The following is a 27,497-nucleotide window of genomic DNA, read 5'->3' as shown; positions in this document are numbered from 1 at the left end:
CTAAGGCTGTTAAAATTGCTCCTGAGTGATAATTTGTGTGGGACACTGATCATCAGATAGAAACAGGATTAGACTTTTAAGGTCCCTTTCAGTACTGAGCTTCCACGATTCAGAGATAAAGAATGCAGTAGAGGTGAAAAGTTAGTCGGAGTTTCTCAGGTCTGATCTGGAGGATCAGAGGAGGATCATGTCTGTATTGAGCAGAAGACAGACATGATAAAAGCTGTATCTGAAGACAGGAGGGAGCACTGGAAGGGAAAGAAGGAGAAACACTGGAACCCAGGAAGTCAGAAATAGGGCTGTGGCAGTGGTCCAGCTATAAGCCACGAGGGTCTAGATTGGGTCAATATTAACAAGACTAAGAAGGAAATGGCATACTACATAATACAAGAAAAGCTGCCAGGATTTAGTCACTAGCTATTTATGAGACATGGAGTAAAAGCTATGCTTTTTCGGGGTACCGGACCTGAAGTGATAAGATACTCGAGTAGACATATCTGGTAGGCAACTGGAGACTGGACAATAAATCATAGATAGAGCTAAAGATTGGAGGCTTATTAGGATAAAAATGATGGTTGAAGCCATGAAACAGACGAGCTTCTCGAGGAATAAAATAAGAAAAGAGAAAAAGACCGAGTCTAAAATAAATCTTAGGAAAGAGTAAGTGCAAGAGTAAGTGTCCAAGGTGGAAGAGAAGACAGCAAAGGTCACAGAGGAGGGACCAGAAGAGCAGAGGAGACCACGGACAACACATGTCATGAAAACTATACCCAGGGCAGAGCAGCTGTGCCAAACACAGCTGTCCTAGTGGTCCAAGGTTGGATGTGTCAAGACCACCAACAGTGGAAGAAGCAGTTTATGGTGGACAAGCCACCCAATTTGTCACTCTACAATAGCTCTGCTTACCATAGAATATTCCTCCACTATAACCATTTTATATGTTATATGGTTGTTAAGTGCCAGTTAGACACATAGTAAAGTACAACCTGGTCTGAGTTATGGATTTGGGGACCCAAAGCATAAGCAAGGTGAGCTTGCCAAGTTAGACTATATCACATTCTCCATTGAAGAGAACAATTTTATCTCATGACTGTACAGAATTATTAATTTAGGAAGTTTTAGAATTATCTTTTACTCATGAGGCAAACCAGTGACAGAACTAAACCCCAAAGTAGCAAGTTCTGCCTTGTAAATTGTTATGGACTGAGTTGTGTCCCCTCAAAGTCGCACGTTGAAGCCCTAAGCCCTGATATATTTGGACATAAAGACTTTAATAATGAGGTAAATAAAGTCAACTGAAGCCACAAGGGTGGAGCCCTAATCCAGTAAGACCAGTGTCCTTAGAAGAAAAGGAAGACACATCAGGAATGCCCCTCCCCCACCAACAGAGAAAATGTGTGAAGACACAGTGTGAAGGTCTATGAGAGGTCTAACCAAAAACCAGCCCTGCTGGTACCCAGTCTCTAGAACTATAAGAAAATAAATTTCTGTCGTTTTGAGTGTATTTTGTCATGATAGGCCAAGCAGACTAACACACAGTCACAGACCTACTTTCAATCTTGCTTCTGCTCCAGGGTCAATAACCTGCACATCATTTCTTTCTTTTTTTTTTTCAATATATGAAATTTATTGCCAAATTGGTTTCCATACAACACCCAGTGCTCATCCCAAAAGGTGCCCTCCTCAATACCCATCACCCACCCTCTCCTCCCTCACACCCCCATCAAACCTCAGTTTGTTCACAGTTTTTAAGAGTCTCTTATGCTTTGGCTCTCTCCCACTCTAACCTCTTTTTTTCCCTTCCCCTCCCCCATGGGTTTCTGTTAAGTTTCTCAGGATCCACATAAGAGTGAAACCATATGGTATCTGTCTTTCTCTGTATGGCTTATTTCACTTAGCATCACACTCTCCAGTCCCATCCATGTTGCTACAAAGGGCCATATTTCGTTCTTTCTCATTGCCATGTAGTACTCCATTGTGTATATAAACCACAACTTCTTTATCCATTCATCAGTTGATGGACATTTAGGCTCTTTCCATAATTTGGCTATTGTTAAAAGTGCTGGTATAAACATTGGGGTACAAGTGCCCCTGTGCATCAGTACTCCTGTATCCCTTGGGTAAATTCCTAGCAGTGCTATTGCTGGGTCATAGGGTAGGTCTATTTTTTTAATTTTCTGAGGAACCTCCACACTGTTTTCCAGAGTGGCTGCACCAGTTTGCATTCCCACCAACAGCCTGCACATCATTTCATATCTTCACCCAGTGTCCCAATCATTTGCTGAGACTAAATTCAATATTTATTGGAGGTTCTACTAACAGAGAAACCCAGACTGCAAGCATCAAGTAATTTTCTGCAGGTGCTTGATGAATTTGTGTGTTAAAACAATTTCTCAACTGTCCCACCAAACTAAAAGCTCACCAAAAGGAAAGCCACAAAAGGGGTAAGGGAAAATATTCAGGTTTTGAAGGCAATTTTATCCAAGGACTACCTCCCACAGGGTGGCCTTACTCAGAGGTAAAACAGGCAGACACATGGCTGGCAACTTAAGGAATTCTGGAAAGCGTCCTCTCCTGCATGAACTTGGGCATGTGTGTCCGTATCTCAGTTTCCCCATCTACAGAATAAGGATAATGACAGAATGCATCTATAGGGTTGTTGAAAGGAGTAAATGAGCTAATATGGGGAAGAACTTAGAATAGCACGTGGCACAAAGGACCATACAAATACTAGCTAGTATTATTGCTAATGTTGTTGTTATTATTATAAAACAGCTCCCCAGTGAGGCTTCAGAGACCAATCTTCCGGGTTTGCCTGGGACATGCCCAGGATGTGCCCAGGATGCACACATCAATCTCAAGCAAACTTGGGTGGGCTCAACCTAAGAGGCCTCAAATTCTTACGTGTTCACTTCACTGAGGTTGCTACTGAGATGCAAATATTATCAGAGGAGGCGGAGCTGGTTTAAACCATTAGCATTCCTTAACATTTTACAATCAGATCTTCAACTTAGCTAACAAAATGCTGAGAAGAGCAGCCACGTGACAGAAAAGTTCTGAAAAACTTCAGCAGTCAGAAAAAGATCGGAGCTTCAGGCTGTGTGGTTAACAGCCAAGTGCTCTAGCAGGGCATCAGGCAGCTGGCAGGAGGAGGCAGAAAGGGGGCTGGCACGCCAAACAGGGATGAAAGAAAGAAGCAAACAACAGTCCCAGAAAGATGCTGTTTCTCCCTCTCAATTTTCTCGGAAACCGTCCTTAGGTGGGGGGTACTTCATCAGAGTTGTAAAGATCCCTTCCCTAGATCCTTAGAGAAGTGAGATTAGGACTCGGAAGGATTGTGGCTATTCTGAGTCCTTTAGAAAACAAAATCTGAGTAAATCCCGATGCCCCGTGCCACAAATCCTGATGTGACATGTGCTCACAGACTGAGATTTGATTTCAGTCCAATCCCCCGAAGAGAGACACTGGATGAAAAACATTCTGTGTGTGGCCAGTGTGAAGAAAAGAGCAGTCATCAGAAAAAGCAATGTGGCTGAAAAGAATGGATTAAATCAGATCTCCAGAAGAGCTCTCTACAGCCGGCAGCAGGTGCTATGCAGCTGGTCCTGTCATTCCTGGATGACAGGGTTACCCAGGTGAGTCAACAGGGAAGGAGCTCTGCAGGTGTGCAAATAGATGTCTGGAGCTTGCCTTTCAATGTGTGCTGCTCTGTAAACCTGCAAGGCTGTGGTTCTGGTGCTTTTTAAAGGTGGTGCTCCTTGCTGCCTCTAGTGGATCCTAAAGGGGGTTCCACAAGTTACATTCCTAACCAGCTTCCCAGGTGATTCTACTGTGATCTGTGGACCATACCTTCAGAATCACTGCTGCAGGGGTTCTGGGTCACACGTGAACTAAACAACTTTAGAAATGGTTTCCAAGTGGCCTGAAATGTGTCTATGCATTTTTCAAAGGTGCTTCTGGAAGCATTTACGGCAGGGCTCTCTTAAAGATCCTTTGATTTGCATAAAGCTGTGAGGTCTTCTGGCTCTGGCCACAGAGGTTTCTAACTTGGAATGAGTACTGCCTGCTCTGCTTGCCTTCTGTGAGCCCGCCCTGCACTTTCCACAGACACCTGCCCCAACAGAGAGTCATAGGAGATCAGATTTTAATCATGTTATGAGAAGGGCTGTTTGTTGGCTGACTAGTCTCTGGTTTACAGAAACAAGTAGCAGTAGACTTAAAAAGGGAAGGAAAGGCTAATGAAAGAGCACAGAAGTGGTATATTAAGAAGTCTTTTCTTAGCTGCGGCTGCCAGAGGAAGGTAGGCATTCCAATGTTCCACCAATGGAAGCTCAAGGGGCTCAAGGAGCTCAGACCAATGATTCACGAGGAGGCTTTCTTGGGCCTTCAGTCTGGGGCATGCATGAAACAATGTGGGTATGGATGCTGGGTCATTAGTGCATTTATCATGTTTGGATTGGCTGCTTAAAAATCTCTTGTGAGAAACTAGGAATGAACCTACTGTCATTTTCTCTGTAGAGACCTGAATTTAAAAAGTCTTCCTAGCCCCATGCCACACTCCCTAAGTGAGCCTTTCTTTCCTATTTAGCTGCAGAGCCAGAAGGTAGCGGCATCACCTAGCAGCTGCCTGCAAAGTACGAATTATGTAACGTGTGCTATGTAAGCAAAGAAGAGCAGACACTTAGGCTGGGCAGAAGGCAGCCACTCTTACTTTGATCTCAAATGTCCCTTTATGTGCTGTGACCCAGAGGTCGCAAAAACAGACTAAAAATGATGGGACTAATGGAGCAGCTATACCTGCCAAGTGTCTTACACCCTCAGGGACTTGGAAAATACTAGTTCCTCTGCCCCTGGCCACAGTGCTGAATGGGTGTGGAATGGGGTGGGATTAGAGAGGCATTCACTCCAAGACCTCAAGCCCTTCATGCCTCCAGCCTTTCTCCCTCTCCCCTTCCAATATGCAAGCACATGTTCTGATGCAATAAGTCTGAAATTTATAGAATAAATGGCTGCATTTTTTTTTTGAAACTAGGCATCGATGACCTAGCTATGCCTTGCCTTCCCTAGTTTCGTTCAGACATCTATTTTGAGAGCTCCTTTGTGCGAAGAACCGCTGCAGGTGTTTGAGACACATGATGAACTAACGGTCCTGCCCCTGTCCTCTTGGAGTCTAGTAAAAGTCATAAAGAAGCCATTAAAATACAGTGGAGAGTACCAAAAGTTCAGACTGGGGAGTCATGAGGGACTCTGGCAGGATAAGGGTGTTTGAGCAAAGCCTTTGAGATGTGACAGTTAGTCCTGTGGGCGAAGGAGAGAACATGTGTACAGGCATTAAGGTATGTAAGAACATGACCCATTTGGGGACCTACAAGTAGGTAATGTGGCTCAAGTGTGATGCCTATGGGAGGAAGGGAGAAACTGAAGCTAAAGACCCCAGCCAGGGCCAGTGCGTAAAGGTCCTGATGTGCCAAGGAAGGAAATCTGCGATGTATGCTGAAGGCCATGGTGAACCATTTAAGGATTTTAACTAGGTAGGTAACAAGTGAGGGTTGCACTTTAAACAGCTAATTCTGAAAGCAGACCATTCCAAGGGAAGGACTGGAAACGGACAACAGCAGAGGGAGAGCAACCAGTGATGAGGTCATCTCAATAATCCCAGTAGGAGATGGACTGTGGAGACATAAGAAATTCTCTGTTCCCATGAGTATCCAGCTATGTTTTTTTATTGCTCAATATTGGTCTCTAGAAGACATCCTACTGTAATTTTTAGTCTTGTTTCAAGATGCATAACTTTCAGTAGAGACAGTCATATGTTCTTTCCTGTCTTCATGACATCTGCCCTAAAGTTCTGTATCAAAACTAACGACCCATGCTTTAGCCCCTGTGGAAGACAGTTTGTCAGTTCCTTAAAAGCTAAACATAGAATCACCATATGACCCATAAATTCCACTCCTGGGTATATACTGCAAAGAATTGAAAATAGGTACTCAAACAAACACTTAACATAAAAGTTTCCTAGCAGCAAAAGGTAGAAATAGCCCAATGTCCACCAAGAAATGAATGTGGTATATCCATGTAATGGAATATTATTCAGACATAAAAAGGAAGTACTGGTACATGCTACAATATGGATGAATCTTAAAAACATTATGCTAAAGTGAAAGAAGCCAGATATCGAAGGTCACATATCGTATGGTTCCATGTGTCTGAAATATCCAAATAAGTTAAGTTCACAGAAACAGAAAGACTGGATGCCCAGGGTAGGAAGAGAGAGGAGTGGGGAGTGACTGCTTGATGGGTAGCAGGTGTTAACTGTGGAGTTATGAAAATGCTTTGCAACTGGACAGACATGGTGGTTAAATGACATTATGAATGTACTACATGCCACTGAATTGTTCACCTTAAAATGGTTAATTTCATGATATGTGAATTTCACCTCCATTTTAAAAGATTGTTTTTAAACCTAATGCCCTAATTTCACTCTCCTCTTTCTCCAGCCCTCTTCCCCTATAATCAGCCTCCTTATGACTGAAGTGTTACAGGCTTGAGTTGGTCAGAGCAAGCCCTCCAGAGTTGGCACACACACAGGTGACGACATTTTTCAATTTCTCTTAAAGATGCTGAGAGTTTAGAGGAGCTGGCAGAATTAGAGAGGTCAACAAGCACACGTTCCAGTTTGCTCCTTTAAGTGGTAGCATCCGATAGTTTAAGAGAATGAGATATATCCTAAATCAGGGCAACAAGATGAAGTCCATGCATAGGAGGAAAGCTTCTGCATCACAGAAACACATGCAGCAGGCTTCAGGGAAAGTAGCTTGAGAGATGCTTGCAGACTGTAGTTTGGCTTCTGCTGTGGCTGTGCCCCTGTTTCTTCCTACTAGAAAAGAGTAATGATGAAAAACTGGAGTGCTGTGCACAAGGAAGCTGATTAAACCTCCCTCCTCCAGTCTTCTAGAAGAAGGCATATTCTCAGAGACCTCATCTAGTAAACAAAGCAGCATGACATTACTTAGGCTCACCTAGAATTGAAACAGTACTTTCTAGAGCTTGGAAAGTAGCATTGCATACTAAGAAGGCCCAAAGGCTCTGAGTATGTGCGTGGATACTGCCATGGACTAACTGTGTGACCACCAGAAGTTATTTACTCTCTCTGAGCCTCAGTTTCCCTGTCTGCAAAATAGGGGTAATGATACCTATCTCACCCGCTCTTGCAAGAACTAAATGATGTATGTCATGCAGCGTATTCAGAAAGTGCAGGGTGATATTCAAATTGTGTGATAACTAGTATAATATCAATACCAACTAATCAGAATAAGTGCTGAAATAAGCAATCCAATCAGAATAGACATCATCTATGCCCCACTGTGTGCTTTACAAATAACCATATGTATCAGCTCTGAAATCACCCATGGTTCGCGGTAAGCCTTAAGTGAAGAGTAACCATTATTTGGAAGAGGCAGCTAGAAATAGGATGCTGGAGGTCACTGTTTCTATAAAACACAGACCACTCTTGGACAGCTCTAAGTAGAACATAGACAAAGGCAAGCAAGTACAGGCTGGAAAAGATCTTTGAAGGTCCTCCTTCCCTGGGAGCCTCCTCTTTCTCCTGACCCCTTACCACACCCCACTTATGTCAACAGGTGATCTCCAGGGAGGGTAGCAAAATGGATCCTGTTTCCCAAACATTTAAAAAGGAAGCCCAAAGGAAGTGTAAATATGCATGAGGTATATTTGAAACGGACTAATAATTTGATTCGGAAAAAAAGGACCTCCGAAGCAGCTAGCCCAGGACTTAAAGGCTGCCCCCAAAGGAGACTGGAGTGTGCACCAGAATGCAAATCAATGCCCTGATGTCTTCATTGGAGAAGGGTTGCTATGGAGTGGGGGGAGGTGTGAGCTGTGCTAACAGCACATTTAGTGATGTAGTTGATTCACATTCTGGCATTGCTCTCAAAAACATTTGAAACATTTATATTCCTAGGAATCGAGGGTAAATTTCAGGGAATTGTGTGAGAAGGAAGAAAACGGCTTCTGGCTCTGCTCAGCGTTTTGCTAGCATGGTCTTCAAGTGTTCAGACCTGGCTGAACAGATATATGGATGAGTGTGAGTGAATGGCTCGTGGAGAAGAAAGGACAGGGTATATTTAGAGAAGAAACCGCATATTACATGGAGTACTAGAATGCAATTTCTGCCCTAGGCTTAAGAAAATTAAGAGATAACAGAGCTGAGATTAAAGATTCTGCCCTGACACAGGAAGTGTACATTAAGAGGCTCGGTCCTCATCACTAAGAACTCAAACAGGGAAGAGATGCAGTAGTGGGAGACCACCATGTTCCCAGGACTCTTCCAGATGCAAAGGAAGCTCTCTCAAGAGAGACTCCACCTCCCCTCTGCCTCCAGATCAGTCCAGAGGCTTGGGTCCGAAAGCCATGCCCAATCACTAACAGGTCTCCCTCCTTATTGGCCTGTCGGTACTTTACTTATTCTTCTCCTGTTGTTCTGTTTCTTCATTTGATCTGCATGCCCCACCCCCCCCCAACCCTTAACTTCCCTTTTTCAGGAAGAGGCTCTGAGTCAGATACTTGGATTCAAGTCCTGGCTCTACTGTTTACTGTGACCTTGGACAAATCACTTAAAATCACTAGAAAATGAGTGGTAAAAGTATCTACATCATCAGGTTGTTGTGAAAATTAATGGAAGGAATCCATGTAGAGCACTTAGAACAATTGTGGCCCACAACACATGGTAACTATTATAATTACAGTGGTCTGGCTTAAATATCAGCACTTTACAAAGTTATACAGAAGAGTCTCATGCCTCCAAAGGCTTTCTACGATTCCCAATTCCTTTTGTGCCTGGGTTTAGAGTCTATGCCAACCCCCCTAAACCTTATTTCAGTCACCTTAAGCTATCTTCCTATTAATCTATTAATAATAACAATAATACCTATACGTTATTAAACTACTATGTGTCAGGCACTTCATTTAGCTCTTTACATATGTTCTCTAAATTGATTTTATCACCACAATAACCATGTAAGAACATTATTATCCTCATTGTACTGATAAGGAGACAAACTCAGGGAGGTAAACAATTTCTCCAAATCCCAACAGTTTGTAAATGGCAAGCACTGTGATGGATCTAATTCTTTTTGCAAAAATAAAGCCCATCCCATTATTTTATGACCCCTCCTCGTTGTTTCACATAGATGAATCTGGTTCTCTTACCTTAACTAAGCATTTTCACGTGGGACACATCTTCTATTTCCATTATTCTTACAAGAGCCACCACCCCCTACGGTGTTAGACATGCCAAGGTACTACATGTTTGTTTAGATGTTCAGAAAGAAAGTGCACCTGTAAACAATTCTTTGGTAACATTTTGATTTACTTACTGGTCCTGCACAAAAGCCATGAACAGATAGGTCTAGGATTAATTTACAAAGCTGATGCCTTAGTTTTGCACAAGTAAGAACTTAAGGAAGTCACCCAGACGACCCCTTGTCTTTACATGAAGGGGCCTCAGGATCCAATCACACATTCCTGCTGAAGGGATCTACCTGTTCTACCTATTACAGTGAAAAAGCAAATCAAGATGGCCCTGAAGTAGTAAGTACTTGGGTAGCAATGACCAACTGATGCTACCCTAGAGTTCTTTTCAACATCACACAAAAATTAAAGCTATGAGTTAATAGAGTAATTTTATTTATTATTTAATTTTATTTAGGCAGAATGACTTCCATGGACCTTTTCATAATTAACTTGTAAAGAAAGAACTGAGATGATTTGTTTATACTCTCATCTATAGAGAAATAACTGAAGAGTAGGTTTTATAGGAAAATGATTGAAATTTTCATTGCCAAGTACAGGAAAAACCAAAATATCTTTGTTCTGTTTCCAATTTTTATACCTTTCTGTCTCGTTTCCTGTAATCTTTCTGTTTTCATTTGGGTTTACAGATTAACATAAGGTCCATTTATGTAGTGCTCATTCAACTGACCTCATTTGCAGAGTCATAGAAATTTCAGATATGACCATCACAGACATAATGGCTCTGATAATGACAGAGTTGCTAAATGATGATCTGAGCTTGGAAATAAAAGAGAGGAAGTTGCAAGGATCTTATTTTCAAGACAACGTCCCTGAACATGTCCTTGCAAATGAGAACAAGTAAGAAGAAATGAAGAGAATATATGATGTTCAGACAGGATTATTTCTATACAGAATGCCTTTCAGCATTTTCTGTGACAAGTCAGCAGCTCTTTAAATGAGCCCCTCACAATTTCAGAGCTGCACCTGGTTTAATTGATGACTCTCGTCATTTCCTCACTGGTTGGTGCAAACCAGTCCCATTTTCCTATGCACTGAGAACATCAATGTCATGGAGGCTTTGAGCTATAGCATTCATTCACTGATTCAATATTAATTTTACTCTTACCCTTGGTGTAGTTGGGGTTGAAGTAAGGGAGGCACAAAAGAATGAAAGGACTTGGTCCTTGCCCTCCAGCACCCTGTATTTGTAGAGATAAGACACAGACGTATGAAATAGTGAACTAGTCAAATGAGGCAACAGGTGGTTAATACCCAGGTGAACAGGGTAGACGCTGCTATGTGAGTTCAGAAGATTTGGAAATGCTGGGAACAGTCTCACACAAGTGGAATAAGAGTTGGACCCTGTACATTACGAAAGCTGTAAAGGGGGGTGGGCAGAGAAGAGCTCTCCCAAAGGAGGGGATGGTGTCTACAATTCTTGCACTTGAGACTGAGCACTGTCTATGTGAGCAAGTCTGAGAGAATCACACTGACTAGAGCAGGGTTATATGGGAATAGCTGAGATATGGCCATCTAGGTCAGTGGAGTGGGATTCTATGATACTTTGAATCATCTATACAGTAAAACCTTGGTTTGCGAGCATAATTTGTTTTGGAAACATGCTTGCAATCCAAAGCACTTGTAGGTCAAAGCTAATTTCTCCATAAGAAATAATGGAAACTCAGATGATTCATTCCACAACCCAAAAATATTCATATAAAAATGGTTACAATACTGTAATATGCTACAAAATAATAAAGAAAATACAAACTATAAAGAAAAATAAGTTAACCTGCACTTAACTTTGAAAACCTTTGTGGCTGGTGTGAGAGAGACAAGAGAGAGGAGGGTTATGGTGTAGAACAACATTCACTATCACTAACGGAATCACTGCTATCTATTGGCTCAGTGGAATCTTTTTCTTTTCAAGCAACTTTAACAAGGAACCTATCCAATGACCTAGAATGAAGGAAAGCATTCCTAAGCTTACTCTTGTATAGAAAAGCAAAGGACCGTCCATAGGTGCTTTGAAATGACAAAAAATACACTAGTGCCAGTCGTGGGCACCTTCCAACGTTCTGAAAAATCACTGACTTCTGCCAAACACCTCAGCCTGAGACCGAGCAGCAGAGCATGAAAGACGATCACCCATAATCCCGCAGCAAGAGAGAGAGAGAGAAAGAGAGAGAGAACCACCGGCTCAGTTGTGATCATGCGACATTTGCCATCATGTACTAATTGTATTGCAAGACATCACTAGTTTATCAAGTTAAAATTTATTAGAAATGTTTGCTCGTCTTGTGAAAACTTGCAGAACAAGTTACTCACAATCCAAGGTTTTAGTATATATCTCTAGTATGTCTCAAATTATTAAAAATGGCTTACATTTTAAAGTGACTGGTCAAGAAACTGTTAAGTTCCACATACACACACAAACTTGTTACAAATGTTCATAGCAACATTATTCATAACAGTCCAAAAGTGAAAACAACCCAAATTTCCATCAACAAAGAGATAAATAAAATGTGTTATATCCATACAATGGAATATTACATGGCAATAAAAAGAAACAGAATGCTGATACATGCTACAACACGATAAACCTGAAAACATTACGTTAAGCCAAAGAAGCCAGTCACCAAAGGCCAAATATTGTGTGACTAATTCCACATGGACAAAATATCCAGAACAGGCCAATCCACAGAAACAGCCCAGGCCTGGGAAAATTGGCAGGAAATGGAGAGTGACTACTAACACGTATGCAATTTCTTTTTGGTGTGATTAAAATGTTCTAAAATTGACTGTGGTGATTGTTGCACAATTCTGTGAATATACTAAAACCACTGAACTGCATACTTTAAATGGGTGAATTGTATGGTATATAAATTATAACACAATAAAGCTGTTATTTAAAAGCAAACTGTTAAGAGAAGTGAACTCTAGGGAAAAGGGTGTAAGGAGTGTAGGGTGGAAAGGAGGCTTCGTGTCACCAATTTGTTTACAATCAGCATAACCCCATTGGAAATATCAGAAGAGAAGACTGAGTTTCCCTTATCACACTCTGGCTCTTCTAAAAATAAAGGCCTTTTAGGGGCACCTGGGTGGCTCAGTTGGTTGAGCATCCGATTTTGGCTCAGGTCATGACCTCATGGTTTGTGAGTTTAAGCCCCACATGGGGCTGTCAGCACAGACCCTGCTTTGCATCCTCTGTCCCCTACTCTCTCTGCACCTTCCCCACTCAAGCTTGCTCTCTCTCTCTCTCTCATTCTCTCTCTCAAAAGTAAATAAACATTAAAAAATAAAGGTATTTTAATTTCCTACATCTGCTAGCCTTCATTTTAAAATTTACTTTGATTTTTCAAGAAAAAAATAATAGCATGGCTGGTATGTGAGTGCATATATATGTATATATATGTATATACATATGTGTATACATATATATGTGTGTGCGTATATATATATACATATATATGTATATATATATACATATACATCATATGTATATGATGGAGATATATATATATATATATATATATATATATATATATATATATATATATCTCCATCCATCCCTTGGGAATCCCTGACAAATATATCACATTCAATCATTTCTTTTTTATTAATTTTTTTTAACACTTATTTATTTTTGAGACAGAGAGAGACAGAGCATGAACGGGGGAGGGTCAGAGAGAGGGAGACACAGAATCCGAAACAGGCTCCAGGCTCTGAGCTGTAAGCACAGAGCCCGACGCGGGGCTCAAACTCACGGACTGCGAGATCATGACCTGAGCCAAAGTCGGCCGCCCAACCGACTGAGCCACCCAGGCGCCCCCACACTCAATCATTTCTGACCACTCCCTGGGTTCCTCTTGATTTCTCGAGGAATTAAGGTTATTGAATTTCAATTCCTCCCAGCAACCGTTTATTGAGTGCCTGTCTTGTGGCATGCACATGAGGTTTGCAAGGCTATGTAAGGGCAGGGAGATGAGTAAGAAAGACATTCCTATTTCAAAGTGCTTGCTACTCCAGAGGGAAATGGGACAAATAAATTGGGACCTGAAAGAAAAGGGAAACTAAGTACCGTGTGCTGTCACCAAAGTGCTGAAGTGTCTGCATGAAAATCATCTCTCGAGGGTATGTCAACAATGCAAGTCCTAAGCCCCATCCTAAACTAATTGAATCAAAGTCTCTGAGAAGAAGGCTCCAGAAACGTATATGCTTTTCTAATGTAAACTCCATTCCAGCCCATAAAATCCACACAATTTAAGACATTGAGAATGTTTCCAGCAAATAAGTCCAATGTAAGTAACTACACCAGCATTTCCTCCAGTGAATTCTGCAGCATGCTAATTCTTCAAGTAGTTAATAGGTATTCCTTAGGGGGAAATATGGGTTCTGAGGACAAAGAAGTTTGAAATATCTTTGGGTTAAACAAAATATATTTTGTTTATTTATTACAGAATGCTAAGAGACTTTAGTGGCCTATTGTATGCTGTGAAACTTTGAGAAAGACCAAACTTATTTGACTAGGGGATCGAAACTTTGAGAAAGGGACATAGAATGTGGTTATTACCAAACTTATTTGACTAGGGGATCATTTTTTTTTTCCACATACATCAATGGGCATATCACATTAATGGTCAGAGACTCATCTACTAAAATTAAGAGATAGGGGCACCTGGGTGGCTCAGTCAGTTAAGCGTCCGACTTTGGCTCAGGTCATGATCTCATGGTTTGTGGGTTCAAGCCCCTTGACGGGCCCTGTGCTGACAGCTTTGAGCCTGGAGTCTGCTTTGGATTCTGGTTCCCCCTTCTCTCTGCTCCTCCCCACCCTCACACCCTGTCTCTCTCTCTCTCTCTCTCTCTCTCTCTCTCTCAAAAATAAACATTAAAATTTTTTTGTAAAAAATAAAATTAAGAGATAGAGATACTCTGGGAAAATATTATGATCTTCCACTCCTTAATAGAAAAATAAACATATACAAGACAATATTATTTTTTAAAAAGATTGTTTTTAAATAGTTTTTTTTCCTGGTTACTATCTGAGCAATATCCCAAATGCCCCCCTTTTTTTTAATAATCTAGTTGTTACTTAGAATAATACTCATTTACTGTGGAAAAAGATGATTAAAAATCAATTTGAAGGGGCGCCTGGATGGCTCAGTTGGTTAAGTGTCTGACTTCCGCTCAGATCATGATCTCAAGGTTCGTGAGTTCAAGCCCCACGTCGGGCTCTGTGCTGACAGCTCAGAGCCTGGAGCCTGCTTTGGATTCTGTGTCTCCCTCTCTCTCTCTGCCCCTCCCTTGCTCACATGTCTTTCTGTCTCAAAAATAAACATTAAAAATTTTTTTTAAATCAATTTGAACATTCTTTGCTAAGAATAAGAAGTTCCTCAAGATGGAGAGCACATTTCCTCTATGGTTTCCAGATATGCATATATTAGGATATATAAAGATGGGTACAGGGGCTAGAATGCATAGAGCCAGAACATAATTATTCTACAGCCAGTTCCTGGTCACTGTGGGTCTTGGCTGTCTAGAACAAACCTATTTCATGACCTTGGAATGAAACCAGTAATTTTCTTAGCCAGGAATCGAGACCAACAGCTGAAGGATTGAAAACTTTAGAACCTGGACCCTGCTTCTAACCTGAGCTCCCTTGGGTCAGTTCAAAAGGCATCAGAAGAGGGGCACCTGGGTGGCTCAGTCGGGTAAGCCTCTGACTCTTGATTTGAGGTCAGGTCATGGTCTCACGGTTCATGGGCTTGAGATTCTCTTTCTCCTTCTCTCTCTGCCCTTCCCCTGCTCATGCTTTCTCTCTGTCAAAATAAATAAACTTAAAAAAAAAAAAAGTCATCAGAAGAAATGGCCTAGTTTGCCAATCTCAGTGGCACCATCATCCAACCAGTCAGTCACCCAAGCCAGAAGTTGGGGGGTTCATTCCAGACTCCTTTCCCTTCCTAAGCTAATTAGTCATTAAACCTGCTGCATTTACGACTTAAATATTTCTCAGTTCACCTCCTCCTCTCTATTCCCACTGCTACTGCCCTAGTTGAGGCCTATGCCACCTCACACCTGTACTATTTCGACAGCTTTCTAATTGGACTCCCTGCCTGAATTCTCCCTCCTCAAATCCATCTTCCACTCTGACCAATGCATATCTGATTACACCTTTCCTGTTTAAAAATCTTCCACCAGCTCCTAATTACCTACCGCAAATAGTTTCCCCCAAAGTGTTCTGCAAAACACTAACACAATGTGTAATCCACAAAAAAAGAGGGCTCCTTGAAACTGAAAAGTAGGTACAATGAGGGAGAGTACCTTTTAGTGTCTCATCTGTCTCCAGTATAGCAGAAAGGTCTAAAAATGCTTTGGAGACTCAGCACCCAGAGGTAGGTCCAATCCGTAAATAAAGAAATGCTTCCAGAGTCTATCAATGTCCTTGGCTAGGGGATTTTATGGGGTAATGGGCATTTTTTATGCTTCTCAGAAATGGTAATAGATTATAGCCAGAGCCTACTGAATATCCTCAAGTCTTCTCCAGGAAGGCATTCTTTAGCTTTGAAACTATCCATCTTCTGTTAAGTATGCAGAAGTGAAGTTTTATGTTCACAGCATCTCTGCAAGCCCTAAATTAAGAACCGAAAACTCAAATACTCTAAGAATCAGATAGATCACAACTGAGAGGATTCTGGCTGAGTTTCCAGAACAAGGTATCTGATGTGTGCCCTCCCCCTCAACGTCCTCAAGATATCTTCTTACTAAACTAGTCACTGAGTTAGACAAATCTTTAGTATTTGAGTTGGCTGCTGGCTGGCATTTGAAAGCCAGCTTCTCTATGTAAATGCAACACTCAAATGAAAAATCTAACAACTAGTTGCACATCTTACTGCCAGAACATATTTTAGTTAAAAGGGATATGAATCAAAACTTTCACAGAATCTAGGTTATGCATTTCCTTGTCCTTTTTCTACCTTATTTATATTCTTTTCTATTTTTCCTTCTCTTAAAATTCTTTGGATAATTTATACTAAGTTTGGAATGTAGCATGAACAACTTTTTTTAGCTACCTTTCTATCAGTGTATATTTCAAAACCAGGGCAAAACAATACATATTTATCAACATACTATTCAGTCCTAATAAAATCCTGATAGTTATATCTTGTAGAGTTCTTTATATTGTAGCTTTGATCCAAGGCATTTCTCCCTCTCCCTCTCCTTCTCTTTCTCTCTCTCTCTCTCTCACACACACAACACCATTCAAAATACCACAGCTAATGAAAGCATCTATAACAACAAATGGCAATAGTGTACTTCAATTATAAGACCCACCTCACCCTTCTTGCAAGACTGCACTCTGTGCTAATAATAATTTAAATATTAGAGCTACAAAAATAATATAAGAAACCAATCTCTAAAAACAACATGTTATTTTAGAAGTATGTACATTCTGAAAATGAAAACATTCAAGCAGTGTTCATATAATATGTACCCTAGCTTGGCTTTAATGTAGCTCCTTACATATATTTAAAGACTTATGCACTACTTCTCTATTGAGTGTGGACACCCATGTACCAAGTGCACACCCTTCCAGGAGTGAACATCTGAACCTTAGGACCTTATTTCAATAAACATCATCCACAACTTGCCGCAATCTTCATTTTATTCCCTGTCACCAGAATGGACTCTCTGCTGAGGCACTGACATGGTTCTAGAAGCATAAGGACCAGGTCTCACTGCTGAGAACAGCTTGGCTCTGACCCTGCAGACCATGCTAAAGGCAGGGAGAAAAGCTACTTCCCAGAGTCCCCCTTACCTTAAAAATCATGGTGTTCAGAGAAGTGAGATATCTGCCACACATGGGTGTGTGAGCACTACTATAACGACCTGTCCCAGGGAAAGCATGACACAAAAGGCCAAGATGAGCAGCTACCAATGAGAGAGGCTTCTACTCCAGACACTAGAAGGATATGGTCTTCCTGTCTCTCAGCAATGAATCATGTGTCCCATCCTTGGCCAATTGGCCCACTGGTCAAGACTTATTGCTCTTTCTGAACCCAGAACTCCAGCACATAGTCAGAATGTGAATCTACTCCCTTCTACATTTCCCAAGTCCTAACAATTAGAAACAAGAGCCTTTATTATATCCAGCTCCTAGATTCCCACTAGTTAGACTTATTTTCCCAGAAGAGACCCCTAAAATTTCTAATTGAAGTATAACGCACATACAGAAACGTGCCTATATTGTATGTGTACAATTCAATGGATTCTCACAAATTTTGCACACTGTATAACCAGCAACCAGTCAACACTGACTTCTTAACAGAGACACCCATGGTCTGCTTACCTTTATTAAAAAGGGAAAGGCCTAACCTCCATCCTAATATTTTCCAAGGATTTCATCTACCTTCAAAAACAAGTTCTGCTTCCAACACTGTAAAGGAAACGCTCCTCTTGACTTTCCTGCCCCCACTTAGTCCATATATCCTTTAATAAGGAGGCTGTTGTCAAAAGTGCAAAATCTCACAACGCTAATCCTTACTCCCACCAATCCTCCCACTGTTTTATGTGGTGGGAATCACGATGTAATGACATTAGGACACATCCTAAGAATTATTCTCATCTGGTCATGACGGTGGAGCACAGTGGGGCCACAAGTTGGTCTGCTACATGCTTTTCTCTCTCTGCTCATTATCAGCAGAAGACCTTTGTGTATTTGAAGGCAATCACGGAAACCCACATAACTTGGCTTCTCAAACCTTCTCCCCAACACTAACATTTAAGCCTTTTATTTTATCCCATTTCTAGACCTTGTTGAAGTACTCCAAATCTTGATAATAATTTTAAAACAGAGTACAGGAACGAAAAACTCAGGTCACCATTGTAGTGGAACTATTGGCACATCAAAGCCAACACATATCTCCAATGGAAAACCACCAACAGCATCTCTTTCAGAGCTTCACTAACCTCTTCAGAATTGTGGTTTAGGAATGCCTTCAAACTGCATGATGTCACCTACTGAGACCAATATAGTCAGACAGGGCCCATCAGTGATGTGGATGAAATCAACATCCATTTACCTCTCCAGATCACCTTCCACCCCACCCCCCTCTGCTTTTGCACTGTGTTGCTGACCCATAAGCTCTGCTCTTTGGCTTCTGGTTGTGTTTGGCCAGTCAGAACCTTAGCATCGATCAGAGTGAGGGAAGAGAAAGAGATTCCCTGGCTCCCCCCACCATGTGGGATGGCAGTAGGCTGCCTATATCCCTCCCCAAGGAAGACTGCATCCATATCATGATAGCCTTCTTGGCAGAACTCAGCTCTCCTGTTTCCTGTAACCATGCCCTTTCCTAATTGTGTCGCACCTAAGGGAGGTAACAGTTCTGCAATTACCAGCCCTGGGAGTACTGTGGTATCCCTTGTGGTTTCCTTATACCCTAACAACACCTCTTCTATTTATTAAACCTCTCAAATTATCCTAATTTGAGGATGCTATTTTTTGTAGGGATTCTGATTGATTCTGAAGGAATCCCATTCATAACTTATCGTTCCTTTGGCCTTTTAAATATATTGATATCCCTTTTTACTTTTTAAAAATTTCACTCCTAAAAAAAATGCATCACTACTAACTCATGCAAATGTTTCCCTGAATTGAAAGTCCATGGAGAGAATTGACAACGAGAAAAACAAAATAAAAATGGAACTTTGGTACTCTTGGCTAAGGCCAAATGTAGCATCCACGTGCAACTGTCACCAAGACCTGCATACAAATAGTGAGAATTCTAACATTTCCCTAAAACACAAAACCTCTTTCTGACATTCTCTAGCACTGAGCTTTTATGTACATGTAGGTTTTGTGGATGTGCTGTCATTTCAATCCATCAAACTGGAGACTTTCAACCATACCAGAAAGCAGTATCAAACAAGAAAGCTTGAAAGAAACCAGGACTCTAATCTGGATTCCAAAGGTCTCTCCATTGGGGTCAGAGAGCAATCTGTTCTCTGTTTTGGAGATTCTCCCAACTCCCAACTGCTTTGTAAGCTGTCAAGCAAGCACCATACAAATAATGACTGTACCACCCTTCAGCGGGTTATTACAGTTTTTTTATATTATTAACCCTTGCATTTGGCATCATGAAAAGACCACTGCTCTAGTTAAAGATCTGAGGACAGCTCTAGGTCCAGTTCCACAGTAAATTGTCTGGGTCATTCTGCACAAGTTGCCTAACTTCTTTGGGCCTCAGTTTTTTTTCATTTATAAAGTAAAGAGAGATGAACTTCATAAGTTTTTGTGGGTTTTTAAAACCAAATTATAATAAACAGAGACTAAAAAAATTCTTATGAAACCTGGAGGCCATAGCCTAATGCTGCTTCCCACAACCAAGAAACTTCTTTGGAATCTTCTATTTCATTTTGAGCTAATTCGCTTTAGTCTTAATCGAAAAAGAATGTTTATTTCAATATAAAAATATTTTACAATACACACCAGTACACATATATAAATCTTTAATTTTGCTAAATTTTAATTTTAATTTTGCTAAATTTTAATTTTACACATAAATAAATCATTTACCTCAGCAATTCCACTTCCAGAAAGCTATTCTGGAGAAATGCTCCATGTGTACACAAAGATTCATATGTAAGAATTTATCTACGAGATTGAAAAACAGGAAATATTCTAAATCTATCAGTGGGCTAAACTTGTTACAGTAAATCCATACTGTACATCAGCTTATAAGAAAGAATAAATTCATATGGAGAAAATCCATGGTACATTTTTTGGTGAAGAAAAAAAGTCACAGGAAAATATTTATTATGATCGTATTCATACTTTTTAAAATTATAAATGTGATATGTGCATTTATAAGTATGTTTTTCTAAATACCCATGTTTGTCAATGCATAGAAAAGAGTCTAAATGGATACCCACTGAGTTGTTAAAAATGGCTGCCTGTAGAGACATGAACAGGTCGGGAGGTTGTTAAGGAAAACCAATTTTTCATACTATGCAGTTTTGTATTATTTACATATTTCCCCCCCAAAACCTCATTTCACTTAAGATACCAGTGATTTAAAAAAATCAACGTTAGATTACATATCACTAAGAGAAAAAAAACACCAATAGAACAATAGTTTTAAGATGTAGCTCTATTTTATTTATTTATTTATTTTAAATTTTTTTTATTTTTAACGTTTATTTATTTTTGAGACAGAGAGAGACAGAGCATGAACAGGGGAGGGGCAGAGAGAGAGGGAGACACAGAATCTGAAACAGGCTCCAGGCTCTGAGCGGTCAGCACAGAGCCCGACGCGGGGCTCGAACTCACGGACTCCGAGATCGTGACCTGAGCCGAAGTCGGACACTTAACCGACTGAGCCACCCAGGCGCCCCTGTAGCTCTATTTTAGATGTATCAAAATGTTGGGGGTGGAAGGTGGGGAATGTGTGCCTTAGTATCAATAAAATACAACATATAACTTCAGAAATTGTTACCATATTAAAAAAAAATAACATCAGCGCTTTAGGAAGACACATCATGTTTCACATACCAACTTGTTGGTTTTCAGTTAACTAATAATTAAACATGACCATCGAATGGTCTTTTCTTTTTAAAAATCAAATATCTAGGAGGGACTGGGTGGCTCAGTTGGTTAAGCGTCCCACCTCGGCTCATGTCGTAGTCTCTGAGTTTGAGTCCGGCGTCAGGCTCTGTGCTGACAGCTCAGAGCCTGGAACCTGCTTCGGATTCTGTATCTCCCTCTCTCTCTCTGCCCCTCCCCCCCCTTCCTTGCACTCTGTCTCTCTCTCTCTCTCCCAAAAATAAACATTAGAAATTTTTTTTTAAAAAAATCAAATATCTAACCTAGCCCTTTTTGATCTGTTTGGTTTTATTCCTTACTCTACTTTATTCTACTGGGCAGTATCCTAGCACTTCAAAAAGTGCAACATGATAACTAACACATGTTCTGTGCTTCCCTACCTTATCAACTTTATTCTAATTCCATTTCTATATTCTAAGCATTAACAATATGATCAAATGTAATATGATTTGGATATCTGATAAATTAATTCTTAATTCTGTCCCTTGGATCAATAGAGCCATTGAATCAAATAAGTCCAAGACATTAATCTCTGGGACTTCAACTGAAATTAAATGATATTAAGCTATCAACAATGACTCTTTGGAAATGAACTGGAGAACTAATTTGTTGACCAGGTATTTTAGCATGATATTCACCACATTTTTCTACCTTCATGATAAATATTTGCTTCCAACTCTTACTTTATTCAAACAATATTTAAGGGACTATTTAAGAGATTGGGCTGAAGTAAAGATTGTCCCCTTTATCCCTTTGCCTTTCATTTTATCACAGAGAAAAATTAAACAGATTAGGCATAGTTACTGCTTTTAAAAGAAATGAATGACTTAAAAAAATAATGAATGTCTCCTAGAATTTATTATATTCCTGTGGTTTTCTAATTGATTGAATATCGCTTTTAGTACAACCCAAAGGATAATAATGATGAACTGAAGAAAATTTTGTAAAGCAAGAAAACACCCAAAAATAAACATTCTTGATGATTAGGCAATGTTACAATCATAAAATCATTATTTAAACTTTTTTTTTTGGGGGGGGGTTAGGGGCAACAGTCTCCTAGTGCATATAGCTCAGACAGTTTAGCCAAGAAGGAAAGATAGAGATCATTTAAAGCAGAAGTACCTCTCCTCAATTATCAATAAGAGTTAGGAGAAGCTCAATTCTCAGAAAGCATTCGTCTTTGATTTTTTTTTCTTAGAGATGAGACTCAAGTGTCTTCAGCTCAAATCCCTGTGGGCTGGGCATGCACTGTGGGTATTGGCAAGCAGATGAGCAATATGCAAAACACCATTCTGGCTTTAGAATTAAAAATCTTAAATAAAACATCTTTCCTCTTCAAAAATCTAGTCCTCTCAAAGGTGTGCACCAGACACAACTTCCTACTTCAAAGAGTCTGAAAAGGCCAAATGTTCAGACTCTGGGACCAAATATGGAGACCTTACTCAGTATATACAAAACACCACGGTAGTTGAGCCTTTCAAAAAGTAAATGGCATATGGTGGCATTTGTATCCAAACTGAAGAAATTGCTTATCAGCAAACAGAACAGAATTCTCGATGTGAAGAAACCTTAGAAATCATCTAATAAAGAGTTTTCATTTTATAGGAGGCAAAATTGAGAATTGGAGGGATCAAATGACTTGCCCAAGGTCACTACTAATCAGTGGCAAAGACCAAGAATTCTACTTCCTTGTGCTCCCTCAATTAGACTCTACTGCCCCCCTTTCTGAAACAAAATACAACAAACTAATCAGAAGGCCTGAAGAGATTAGTACATTCTTTCACTTGACAACCACTGTAATATTTTTGGAAAGCACTGTCAAAAACCATGCAAATGCTCTGAAAATAAACCAAAGGATTTGATGGAAATATCAAAACCTGCAGAGAAAGGAGCATGCCAAAAGCTTAAGTATATTCATGATGTGAAGAATAATAATAGCAGAAAACACATGTTTTAAGGGTTACACATATTACCTTATTTAATCTTCAAAAACACCCAAGACGTAGGTTTATTATTATTAACACTTTAATAATGTGGAAACCGAGGCACAGAAAGTTTAAGAAATGTACCCAAGGCCACAAATTAGGAAGAGGGGAGCTGAGATGTAATCCCTGGCAATCCCGCACAGAGTCTCCGCTTTTAATGCCAGCATTATTACAATACATTATTAGTTCATGATACAAAGTACAAAGAGTAATTTTTTAAAAGATTGAGAAAAAATTTTAAATACAACCCTTTTACTCACCAAACTTTTCAACAAATCTGCTAATAAAGAAAAACACTGAAGGTCAGAATCTTTTATGTTATACGATGCTCAAGCTAAAAAGAGAAGAAAGATTAAGGAGTAATAGGATTCAAAAGGCAAAATAAGAATTAAATTATTCACAAATTATACAATCAAGCTCCTGAATAATTGACAGCTGCCGATATTTGTGTTAGGATGTATCTCTTACATCAGTTCCCCTGAACAAAAAGGCTGAAAGCAAATTCAAAACATCCTGTTTTAAGTTTAAGACGTTTCACTACTTCTTTTTTTTTTAAGGTTTTTTTTTTTTCTAAAGTAATATCTAGACCCAATGTGGGGCCCAAACCCACAACCTTGAGATCAAGAGTCACATGCTCCACCAACTGAGCCAGCCTGGCATCCCTCCTGAACAGATGCAAAAGAAACAAAAATAGGACGCAGGAAGTACTGATACTATGGCACTGTTTAAGACGAGAGAAAAATACTTATTACTAAAACTATGTATTTATATTATAAAAGAATACATGAATGCAGAGCAAGCCCAAGCACTTTTCTATTTAGATCTTGCAAACTATCACGTGAGCTATCTGAGCCGCCTTCCTTTTGGTCTACCTGTGAGAACTGCAAGAGTGGCTGCACGGTTTTAGCTTAGACTCACACTCCAGAATCTTAAAAAGTTCAAAGTCCAAGCCATAAAAATCTACAACTCCCAACCTGCTTGCCATTATTTTATATGAACTGTAAAATCCCTTGAGTTTACACACCAAGCAGTGGTCTGGTCTCAAGCAAGGTCGCATGCCAGTGTCCTTACCAGTCCAGCGGTTTAGAGTTGTTACTGTTTTTCAAGTCAGCATGGCCCAATGCAAACATGTCACAGGCAAGTAAATCAGCCTGATTTAGATCAGCTACAGAGTATCTACAGAGCTTTCTTGGCATAATTTTTAACTTAGCCTCATGGATATCTGAGCTCATGACATGATGATCATTGCAAAGGACTGGTGGAGGAGGGAAGAGAGGTAACAAAAAACAGTAACAGTCCAGTTATGTCTTCTTGTCCTCTTCCGGTGGCTCAGTTTACCCAGGTAAGGGATATTAAAGGGAGATGGTGAGCAGAATGATGAGAGAACCACCCACACAGAAATAAGGTCTACACTGAACTCTGATAGAAAAGGAAAGGGTAAAGCAAGGATGCTTGCTCACCTTCACCCTAAAAGTACGTGTTTTCCTAGTAATTGTTGACCTTCCTACAGAATACCTTGTACCATAAAAAAATGTAGTGTTCACTAAGCACTTGTGGAGGGAGTCACAGGGCTATATTCTAAATCCTGATAGACTCATCATAATCTAATAGGAAGAAGAACACCCACAGGAGAGAAGACAGCGAAGTCCCAGAGAAAATGTGGGGATCAATCCTAACACATCATTCTGTCACTTGAAAGTGGAAATGGCAGAGAAAGTGATGAGACTGATGACCTTGGAGAGGCAAATTCATGGGTTCTAATCAGATTTAAGGAATTTCTATAGCTCAATGACAACTACATCTAGAAATCATTTCAACATATATTTTAGAAAACCATCATTGCTAAGAACTGATTGATGAAAGAGAAGTTTCTGTTCATCATTCACTTAGATTGTGAACAAATACCAGAATCACTCAGCTGAGTAAAACAGGTTGATTTTCTCAAATTTCTTACACAAACCATGAGCAGCATTTGTCTTTCCTCTCTGGCCAGTGAAGCCAACAGACCTTGGATTCTTTAACGGAACAGGTCTCATTCTCTAGAAATAGGCCAGAAAGACTTTCTAACCCCAGAAGGTCCTCTGATCTGCCAAACCATAAAGACCTCCAGCCTTCTCGTTTCCAAAAGGCATCTAATCCTTAGTATCTCTAGAGTCTTCTTCCAAAAGTCCCTAAACACACAAAGCCGTCTGTCTGAAGTTGATCCTCCTTCCTAGCAAGCACAAGGACATATCTTCATATTTAAAAGAACTATATTATATCTTTGAAAACAGCAATTCTTTATTCTCTTGTGGATGTGTGCCTTTCAACCCTCTTGGGTATCTTTCTTTATGTCAAGAGCAGTTAATTTTTCATCTCCAAAAGCTGTGTGGCAGAAATCTCCCACTTAGCGTTAACCATTAATTAGCAAAGCACGGAGCATATCTATATATGAATGTACAGGGCATACAGTGTGCATACCCCTGCAGGAACACAGACATTTAGGCAAACGTGCATAGTTGTGCAGCTTATAGAAAGTGAGTAGTTTAAATAATTAACATATAGTTATAATAATGTATAGGTACATATAAATGTAAATATGTGCTTTTATATGTACATACAGATATTACGTACACATTATAGTTTGTAAAATTCACCTTCACTTTAACTTTTATGTCTGTAACATTTCTAACAGTATTAGTAAATACATTATGCTCCTTTCTGTGACTTACAGAGAATATATTTTCCTCTCTAGTAAATGCCCTGAATTATGATCTGATCATCTTTTTCACTGAAAAAGATCATGTCTCTCCCTCTCAGTACTTTAGAATTTAAGCATTTGGAAATGGAAGCAATTGTGTTGGAGAAATCAACTATTAATTCTATGTGCAAGTAGCCCTGGCTTCACTTTACAAAATACTCTAAGAATCTATACTTCATTTAAATTGCTCAAAGTCACAGAAGGTCTGTGCAGGAGTTTTAAATTTTGCAAAGCATCTCTTGCACGGGCCAGTCTAGTCCTAGTGTGCTGAATCTTTTATCAAATGAGAACATCATTTCACAGCATAGGATGCAATACACACACAGTAGCAGGTTTAGAATGGCATATTCACGGATATGTGCATTGACAGTTTGAAAAGATACAAGGCAGTATGATAACAGTCATTATCTTGGGGTGGATTTTTAGGTAACTTTTTCTACTTATTTGCTTCTTCCATTTATCCCCATAAGAACATCCCTGCTATTGTGTGTATAATAAACCCCTGCTGAATAAAAAAATAAATCTACTCATAATGATCTCACAAAAGCCAAAATATACAGTGAATCCATTTATGAAACATGTATACCAATGAGCAGATCTATCAAAATCTATTTTGGTCGATAAAAAGTACATAGAGTATACTGGAGGCTCAATGAGTGAAAAGTATCTTGGCCACCTGGACTTGTATTAAGACCAAGTGCAGGTAGTGAAAGTGGAATAAGGCAATCCTGACACAGAAGACAACATAGTACAAGTCTGTGTGCATGATCTATTGTAACTGGCCTGGTCTGGGTATGGACTCATTCAGGAGCACACATTCCTTTATCCATGGCAAGGCAACAGAAGGAGTAAGGTGATGTTCTGCGTGAAGTCTCCCATTCCTGCGCAGAGCCCTTGCTGTGGGGCACTGAATCATCTTTTGCACTTCCTCGTATTCTGAATGATGCAAACAATTAACTACTCTCCTGGAAACCAGGGCAGAAGCTAACGGACTTGTCCAAAAAGGCTCCGTAGAACTCAAGAATCTAAAATGCCCAGACTCAAGTGTGTTCCCACAAGGCTCTTGTTCCTCTCTCTTTATACATATAAAGCATGAAATACGGAGATTACAACTGAAAAGCTAGGGTATTAGAAGTCTAATATCTATCTCTGGACCAGAATCTTAAGAAAAACCTTGCATAACAGTACCAAAGTCTCTCTCACACTGCGGGGATGTGAGGTGCTAACAGTGTATAATAATGCTTTATTCTTACTCAGAATAAAATATCATCAGTCCCTAGGCAAGATGATCTCATTACAGACTTACTGTGTGAACACGCTGAATACAATCACTTATCACATGTTAAACCCCCACACACCCCACAAAGGCATTTTCAACAGCGCAGAGTGGTCGGAAATATGTGGATGGCAACCCAGCCCCCCAGAGAAAGTGCCGTACTCAGCTTTTAGTGCCTGTATATTCTTGGACTGCAGCTGGTCATTGGAGAAGAGCCTGTCCACACCTATCCACCAGGCCTGATCCAAGAGCTTTGCTTCAATCTGAGCAACCCCCCACACTTACAGCCATAAATGCATTGGCACTGAGAAAGACTGCTGAGGATGTGGCACTCCAGGTGTGGCTTTATTTCTCACTTCACCGGGTCAGCTATTTAGGCCTAGTCTTCTCCATTGGCTTGAAGCTTTGTTCACACCATCTTGGGTAACACATCACATTATTCTTCCTTATAAAAACAAATAAACTCAAATGAGCATTCTGAGTCAGTTCACCCCTCCAAACACCTCTGTCTTCCCCTCTAATTTAAGTGACACGCTTTCAGTCCCACCCAACCGAAAGCTTCCCATACTTTCAGGTGAGGATTGG

At 40.1% G+C, this 27,497-nt stretch overlaps 1 protein-coding gene across 6 annotated transcripts in view; it reads right to left on the bottom strand.

The window, feature by feature from the left end:
* The window catches only part of CACNB4 (calcium voltage-gated channel auxiliary subunit beta 4), a 256,280-nt gene that overhangs the window by 114,785 nt on the left and 113,998 nt on the right, over nucleotides 1-27,497 (bottom strand). Inside the window, exons 1-2 of one of the 6 annotated variants that reach the window (XM_019456374.2) lie at nucleotides 27,481-27,497; nucleotides 27,198-27,357 (exon numbers count right to left, since the gene is read on the bottom strand). The exons of 3 other annotated variants lie outside the window; for them this stretch is intronic. In XM_019456374.2, the coding sequence (XP_019311919.1) occupies nucleotides 27,198-27,203 (6 nt within the window). In that variant the 5' untranslated portion in view covers nucleotides 27,204-27,357; nucleotides 27,481-27,497. The remainder of the gene's footprint in view (nucleotides 1-27,197; nucleotides 27,358-27,480) is intronic. 2 more of the 6 variants (XM_019456367.2, XM_019456384.2) reach the window with 2 other exon arrangements.

Source organism: Panthera pardus, unplaced genomic scaffold (assembly GCF_024362965.1).
Source record: "Panthera pardus isolate Hobbes unplaced genomic scaffold, ASM2436296v1 HiC_scaffold_10, whole genome shotgun sequence".
Taxonomy (NCBI): domain Eukaryota; kingdom Metazoa; phylum Chordata; class Mammalia; order Carnivora; family Felidae; genus Panthera; species Panthera pardus.
The sequence above is the reverse complement of the archived record's forward strand: the minus strand, read 5'-3'. Positions and strand labels throughout refer to the sequence as shown.